The 8,400-nt window shown below is 42.7% G+C and overlaps 1 protein-coding gene across 2 annotated transcripts; it reads right to left on the bottom strand.

Annotated features, from left to right (window-relative positions):
- Positions 1–1,288: 1,288 nt before the first annotated feature.
- LOC112816096 (HLA class II histocompatibility antigen, DO beta chain) lies at positions 1,289–8,102 on the bottom strand. Of its 2 annotated transcripts, none has more exons than XM_025862463.2 (6): positions 7,932–8,102; positions 4,518–4,799; positions 3,777–4,058; positions 3,191–3,301; positions 2,895–2,926; positions 1,289–2,720 (listed from the first exon to the last, which is right to left on the bottom strand). In XM_025862463.2, the coding sequence occupies exons 1-6, from the start codon at positions 8,020–8,022 to the stop codon at positions 2,685–2,687; spliced, it is 834 nt and encodes a 277-aa protein (XP_025718248.1). In that variant the 5' UTR covers positions 8,023–8,102; the 3' UTR covers positions 1,289–2,684. The 2 variants fall into 2 exon arrangements, with proteins under 2 accessions (XP_025718248.1, XP_025718249.1); XM_025862464.2 differs by having other exon boundaries at positions 4,530–4,799.
- Between the last annotated feature and the right edge of the window lie 298 nt (positions 8,103–8,400).

Below are 8,400 nucleotides of genomic sequence, written 5' to 3'. Positions count from 1 at the left end.
CAAATGGTAGATTTTTACAAATTAGTTGCAGTGTGGAATCTGAAATCTTATCGATGATCTTTTCATGATCTGTTATGTTAAAATTCATTGGTCTACCTTGTACTTTGGACCTTCTAACCATGATAATTTTGCAGTATCATGCATTGATCATTTGGAAAGAGGTTCACAGGATTATGCCAATCTCCAAAATGCTGACACGGTTCACTAAACAATATGAAAAGATCATATTTGGTAATATCACCATTAATCTCATCCAAATAATCTTTATTATTGGGAAGCTGTGGCAAACACAAATTTTCCAAGATTTTAATTTTCTCTGGAAAACTGATTTTCACTGTCAATATCATTTTCTTTGAAGTGACAGCCTTCTTTTATTTATTTTTGAGAAAATGTCTACCAAACATACCCAAGGCATAATAACCATAGTGTGTCTGTCAGTCACTCTTTCAAGAAAAATGACAGTCCATTAGAAAAAGAAGAGAAGGCCAGTTTTTACCCACAACTCAAGCAATTACACAGTGCTTTTCCACAAGATAAATGTCTTTCCATCACTTTGCAGCAGAAATGCTAATTTGTCACATCGTGTATTAAAAAGATGCCTATTTGAGATTCAAAAGTTAGTAAAGCTAATGATTTTTATTGCTTCATCAAGGCTATCTATAAGTGAAACTGGTCTTTTTGAGGATTTTTCACTGCAGGTGCATGGCAGCCAAGGATACCATGACTACTTGTACAGTTCGGTGTTACTGCCTGGATTCACGCTAAGGCACCAAAAGTTTTATGCACCATAGATTTTGCATCACTAGTACAAATACAGTGAAAAGAGCAAATAAGATCTTGTTATTATTATTAAAGAAAGTTTTGACCTTGCAGATCCCGCAAAAAGTTCTCAAGGACCTCCTGGAGTCCACAGACCACAACTTGAGAACCACTGCACTCAAGGGACACTGACATAAGGAATAGTAGTCGGCAGTAAACATGTTATTACTCACAGAACTAAGACTAAAAAGGGAGCAAGTATCCTGTGTCATGGTATATGATCCATTAATCTAGATATAGGATGACTATAAGAAGGAAAAATGATGAGAACAAAGCAAAAGGAATATTAACTGTTTTCCGTAGTCATTTTGGTGGCTGTATGTAGTATGAGTATCATTATCCTCAGACAGCTGTGTGCATTCATTTGGTAAAAGCAAGTGAGTATGGGTGGATACTCTAATTGTATGTATCCCTGTGTCTTTGAAAACCAGAATAGTTTGTGTGGAAGAAAGGAGACACAAGTGTAATATAGAAGGGATTAATTTTTTATTTATAGATACATAAATTTTATACTTCCATAAATATGAATATTGCACATAAACATTTTGTTTCCACCAGAAAGACCTGATAATAATGACGAACTCCTAACTCCACATTACGGTCTTAATGACATTTCCCACTAAAATAAGCCAGGGCTTTCTAAAACAATAGCTGGTTGCAGGTCTGGGCAGATGTACCGAACATCTTGTCATATAACAGATGACAAAGAAACTATCAAAAGACTTGTGTCAAAAGGACTTGGGAGCCACTTGAGGAAGTTTCCATGCACCTAAGGTGATACGACTGAACTCATGGCTAAAAACTTCCATGAGCTAAAATCCATTGAATACATTCATATCCTTGAGCTTATAATGATACAAAAAACAAAAAGTAAAACCTAACCGCTCATCTTTGGATAATAGTAGGAACCAAATTAGCCGGAAAACTAATAAAGGTAAAGAGTTAAACACTGATCCTTTCTTTCCACTGTACCACTGGGCAACCCACCAGTAAATGAAGGGAAGTGTCTCTTTACGGAAGCAATAAAGCATATAAATGAAGAACGAATGACAGAATGAGGATATCCCCATTCTGCAGCCAGGGAATGAAAGGGCCTAGGCCAAGAGCACCAAGAGTGACGGCACCATAAAAGGAGACACAACTGGACGGTCTGTGCCTCATGGTGAAAAAAACACACTGCTGCCTACAGACTTGCCAAAGAAATTAAACCTAAGTCTATCCAGCCTCTGCATCCAGAGGCCAACTTGCAGAAAATGCAGAGGACAGAAGGACATGCTAAACTGCCTGCAGCTGGTAAAATCCAGACTGTGGGAAACTCTGCAGGTCAAATGCCCTAGGCTTTTCAAAATATTAATCATAAGGGAGGGAAAGGGATGCAGAAGAAACCAGTAAAGTATGAGACACAAAAGACAACTAAGCTATGTTGTCATGAATTCAGACTTGAGTGAACAGGGAATTAAAAAATACAACAAAGTGGTTACTCTGACAGTCAGAATAGGATTACTTTTGAGAGGACAGAGTGGGGATTCGATGGGTCTGAGGTACATGGAGACCCCTGCATGGCTGGTAAAGTTCTATTTCTTGACCTGTGTGGTAATTACAGGGGTTTTGCCTTAAATAATTCATTAAACTCTACATTTTGTGTGGTTATCGGTATCTCAGTTTTATTTTACAGTAAAAAAAAAAAAAGGTCATAAAAAACAATGAAAAAGAAACACTGCCGCTGAGCGTTTGTCTTCTGGAGACAGTGGGGAGCACGGCTGGAAAGAGGAAGACGTGAGGGTAACTCACAGGGCTCCTTAGTCCTGGGCTCAAGCCCCTCGGTACTACTTCAGGCTCCAGGGCAGGAAGCTTTGGTTGGGACTTTAGCATGGTTGTGGTGAAGGAACTGTGCTTGAGACCTGCAGGGACAGTGATCAGGGTCTCAGGAGGGAACGCACCCTCCCATCCTAGAGACTCGGCACCCAGGGCCACCCAGCCAGAGCCAGCTTTACATCCTATCCCCAAGACATCTCCCTCTAGCCAAAGCGTTGGGAGAACAATCAGCCACCCAAAGACAAGGAAGAAGACATTACCTCATCACCAGACAACTGAGGCTCCACATATCCTGGAATGAAAGCAAGAAACAGAATGCCTCTCATTAGGACCAAATGTTGTGATTATCCTGAATGGTGGGGGGTGACCTGAAATATCAGAACTCCGTCTCTGCTGACCCACACCCCAAATGTTTCTTGCTTCAGAAAGGACTATCCTGGCAATTCCTGAGAAGTACAATCAGCCCTCCCTGCCTTGCATCTTTGAAATTGGGGCAAGTGGGAAGTGGGAGAAGCCACAGGGCAGGTGGTGGGGGACTCCTGAGAAGCTCATTTACCTTTCTGAGCCCTGAGGCAGATGACAGTCCCCACCAGAAAGAAGATCAGCCCAAGCAGGAAGGCTGCAATTCCACTTAGCATCTTTCTCCAAGAATATGCAGACTGAGCTCCTATGGGAAGCAGGTCTTAAAATTAGTAAAAAGCTCCCAATATTTGGTGTGCCTTCCCAGAATCCCAGAACCTGTACTGGACACCAACTTAAATGCTATCGGGAAAAGAACTACATTTAGAAATGGTTCTTTGAAGCCAAGGTTTGCACCCATGGAGTTTCTGTAACTGATTCTTGCAGCCCACAAGAATGCCCCATAACCTACTAAGACAAAGTATTAGAGGTCACTAGTTCCCACAGTTGGAAATAAGTGATGAGGTGATTAGACCTCCTTATTTCTTGGAAGATACAAGCATAGACATCTGCCATGTCTTTGCCTACCCTAACCCGAGGACCCCGATTTCCATGACTCCCTCAGATCAGGGGAAAGAAGAATGAGTGTTGGGACCAAGATGAATGCGGAGGTCACACAGGCCCTGGGCTGAGGCAGCATCACCCTGTGTCGGACCCAGAGAGTACAAGAAGCTGCTTCTCACTCCACTCCACAGCAACAGGGCTCAGCAGGCTGGGATGATTAACAAGGCAGGTGTAGACATCTCCAAGTTCAGAAGTCATTTCCAGCATCACCATGGTCTGGAAGGTCCAGTCTCCATTCCTGATAAGGCCAGTGGACACGACCCCGACACTCTCTTCCTGCCCATTCCGGAACCACCTGATCTTGATGTCCCCTGGATAGAAACCGGTCACATAGCAGAGCAGCAGGTTATGGTGCTGCAGGGACGGGGTCCTCTCTGGATACACTGTCACCTCTGGTTGTACTGGGAGGGGGAGAGAACAATGAGACATTGTGAAGGAAAACCACCAAAAGCCAGGACAGGTTCCTTGAGAGACTATCTCTGCCCCTAATCTCCATCTCATACCGCCCAAGTGGAAACTGGAAATGGGAAGAAATCTCTGCCCCCAAGACTCAGAAACTGGGTATGTCAATGCCCCAAGGAGGAGTTAGGCCTTATCAGAGACTCCCACAATTACCCCTTCTACTTGAGAGCCCACTGTGACTTAAAGTCCTTGAGAACTTTGGGGGTCTGGGACCAAGACCACAGTGACCAGACCTGTGAGGATAATGAGTGAATCACAACTGGGGGGGACGGAACATATATACAGACTCTCCTGCTCGTAAGCCATTTATCCTGAAGCAGGAAATTGCCCATCATAAGGAAGTAAAGCCCGTGGTCAGGTTCACATGTGGCAGATTCCTGAGCCCCACCAGGCCTCACCTTCCACCTCACCTTTTCTCCCCACAGTGAAGGGTGCACCTAGCTTGTAGTTATGCCTGCAGAGGGCATCCACAGAAGCTCTACTCCTCTCCAGTATATCCGGCCGACTGTTCCACAGCTCAGCGTCAGGCTTCCCCAGCTCTGTCAATGCCACAAACATTCCCACATGGCTGTCGAAACGTGCATACTCTTCCAAGTTAAAAATAAATCTCACCACAAACTGCACCTTCTCTGTCCCATTGATGAAGTAACAGTCAGCCTTTGCTTGAATCACAAAATCTTCTAGAAAACAACAACAAAAAAGACTGTAAACCAACCCCCACTTTTAGGAAACCATACATGGTAAATTATGCCAGACCACATGGATTTGAGGAGGCTTTTGATCTCAGTAAATAGGTCACGGTAGACTCTTTTCCCCTGGGCCTCACCCTGGTTCCGTTTAGCAAAGAGACATCCATTGTGGAAAGAAGCCCGAGGCCCATCCTACTGGGCCAGCCAAACAGAAGACATGTAACCTAAAAAAGGCAAGCCAAAGAGAGAGTCCCAAGAGACATAAACATTCATTCCGCAAATATTTTTTGACCGTTTGTGTTTTGCTGGCACGGCTGGTTTCTCTAAGCCAAGTTTTCAGAAGCCCAAGGTTTTAACTCCCCTTGTTATCAAGTCGAAAACATCCATCCCCAAACGAAATAATTCAAGAGTACTCTTGTCCTTAGCAGGTGCATTCTATACATTCCTTCTGGAGTGAAGTGAAGGAGTGATGGGGGGGTGACAGGGACGACAAAGAAATGCAGACCAGGTAACCATTTTGATGTGAAACTAACTTCCCTTCTACTTTTCACTCACTATGGGTTTTCTCCAAGAATTTTCTTTTGGATCTTTCCCCTTGCACTCTTTTTTTTTTTTTTTTCATAAGAGTCAGAGAGAGAGAGAGAGGCATAGGCAGAGAGAGAAGCAGGCTCCCCGCCTAGCAGGGAGCCTGAAGCAGGACTCGATCCCAGGATCCTGGGATCATGACCTGTGAGCTGAAGGCAGATGCTTAACCATCTGAGTCACCCACGTGCCCTTCCCCTTGCACTCTTACTTAGAGATCTCACCCCTCTGCTGGCTCTAATAAGGTAATGATTTCATTAACTTTGTTGGTGTGAAGTAAAATAATACGAATCCATGATTCAAAGAGTAATATTACCATCAGTATCATTGGCACTATACCTACCATGCCAGTACTACAAGAACATGGTGACAGGAAATATACAGTTAGCTTAAACCTTCTTTGGGGGGTTTTACATGAAATAGTGCCATTAAAGGTGGAATAAAAAAAATACCTAATTCCATTGTCCGATTATGATTTTCTACTTTCAGAGCACCTTACTAATGTTGATAGTGATTAGTTTATTCTTTCATACAAGGTCTACTCTGTTCATGTTCTTCAAGGTAATTTAACACTCAAAAATTATGTAATCTGTCCTCATTGGTAAGAAAAAGTATAATTCTTATTCACTGAGCGCACAGCGTGCTCTGGTCTGAGTGTTTGTGCCCCTCCCCCAAAATTCATGTGTTGAAATCCTAACCCCCAAAGGTGATGTTATCAGTAGCAGGTGCTTTTGAGAGGTGCTTGGGTCATGAGTGTGGAGCCATCCCTCACGAATGGGATTAGCCCTTATAAAGGAGGCTCCAGAGAGATCCCAAGACCCTTCCACCACATGACACAGGGAGAAGGTGCCACCTAAGAACCAGGAAGAGAGTCTCCACCAGAACACAGCCATGCTGACACCTTGATCTTGGACTTCCCAGCCTCCAGAACTGCGAGCAATAAACTTCTGTTGCTTATAAGCCCACCCAGTCTGGGGTATTTTGGAACAGCAGCCAGAATGGACTAAGACACAATGATATCTGTCATAGATTTGAAGATCTGAAAAATTTTAAGTGACAAATTGGTAAACAGCCCCAGGTTATGTTTCAGTTGATCTGAGTACTAGTTCTATATCCAGTAGTTGTACCTAGAACCACTTACCCTCCCTGACCTGCTTTCCATTGAAAACAACACTGAAGCAGAGCTCGAAAGCATAGTGTTAAGTGACCAAAAAAAAGCAGAATGTGATTCAAAGCACAATGACATTTATTAAAATTTTAAAATACACATGAAAAACAATACTAGATATTTGTAAAGGCCAGCCTCGTAAAGACACACCAGACACATTAGAATGGATCTTTAAGGAAAGGAGGGTGTGGAAACGCAGACCACGAAAGAGGAGGGAGTCCTTGCGGGGACAAATGATTGCCAAGTGCTGTGAATCCACTGGGTAGGATTGATGCAATTCTCTGTATGCCCTCGAGAACAACAAAAATAAAAGGAAATTCAAATGGGTTGATAAGGCAGGTTGGTCAGAAAAGATCTCCCTGCAGAAATGGCATGAGTTAAGGCTTGAAGGAGAATCGTTACTGATCCTGAGTTGTAAATTTGCTTTCATTTCTAAACCCAGAGGCCTCCTCCGGGAACTACTGAGCTGAACGTTAAGGACGGCAGCATCCTTCTTGAATCAGCTCTTAGCAGCTAAAGTCAGCTCTAACCTCCAGTGCTCTTCCTTCTTACAGTTTAAATCAGAAAAAGAAAATTATTTTGGGGTCAGATTTAAGATCTGAACTGACCTTATTTTTTTCATTTGTGTTGTTTAATGGACATTATAAGCTCAGAGAGGTTTCTATTCTGGGAGAATAACGATCCTCTCCTACCCAGCCCGCCCTCCCAGGTTTGTTCCTCTTTTGTGTTTAAAGAAACTTTGACGTTTAAACAGGCTCTGGTTTTAGCGCATTATATCCTGTTTTCTACTGATAAATATGTCTTCAGGGTGTAATACTGCCTCATGTTCGCACAGCCCATCTCCTTGGCTAGAAAAATAACAGCAATAAATACCCAGGAACCTGAGGACAGGCATGATGCATTCAACTTCTCTTATTTCTAAAAACTGGGGTCAATAAATGCCAAAAGAAAGAAACCTGTGTTTCCAATTTCTTTTGTCCACATGTATCCCAGTTGGACAAATGTAAAAACAGTTGCAATCATCAGAGCAAAATCCTGTCTGGAAAAATGGCAACTATTCTCAGACTGGCCCCAGTTGATACAGTTCTTGAGACTGACATTGGTACAATAAGGACTCTAAGCAAGGCAAAATGTTTCCCTTCTTCCTACCACCCTACTCCTTGAAGCTGCAGCTCTGGTACAGGAAGTCCCTTTTCCCATCAGTCCATTGTGTGTGGTAAAGAGGGGAGGTTTATTTTAATTTCAAAGGGAAGAACACTTTGAAGGCAGAAGCCAGTTCAGTCTGGTCTGCAGCCTGGACCTACAGGGGAAAGCATCCCTCCCCCATGCCCATTCTTGCATACACACCTGAAAAAAATTTGCTCTGGTCTTACCTGGAGAGTTTCTGACTTGAGTCATGGAGGAATCCAGTCTGATTACATTCACTAGCAGAGCCACCATCCATGGAACCCACCCAGAACTCATTCTGTAAGGAAAAATAAAAAATTAGACAGTAAAATCATCAACTTCTTCAGAATGGGGCTTACCCCCACAAAACTCAGTGAAAAAATATTTATGAAGAGTATGAATACCTTTCTGGTTTCCTCGGATTGGAAACTCTTCACACTGATAACCAATCATGATAGAAGAGTTTTACATCATTAGATGCTGGGTAGACTACTTTCATAAAGTCGTGTATACCACTCAAGAATTGTTTACCTGCAGAATCACTGATGGTAGTCTAATGTATGTGGGAAATGGACTGTGAGAAAAAAAATTTTAAAAATAGTGTACATAGTATGTGGTCCTAGAAGAACTATGCAGATTGTTTATTATACATTCTGCTATCTTTTAACCAACAAG

This window comes from Callorhinus ursinus, unplaced genomic scaffold (genome assembly GCF_003265705.2).
Source record: "Callorhinus ursinus isolate GAN/ISIS: 27379988/994484 unplaced genomic scaffold, GSC_fseal_2.0 scaffold59, whole genome shotgun sequence".
Taxonomy (NCBI): domain Eukaryota; kingdom Metazoa; phylum Chordata; class Mammalia; order Carnivora; family Otariidae; genus Callorhinus; species Callorhinus ursinus.
The sequence above is the reverse complement of the archived record's forward strand: the minus strand, read 5'-3'. Positions and strand labels throughout refer to the sequence as shown.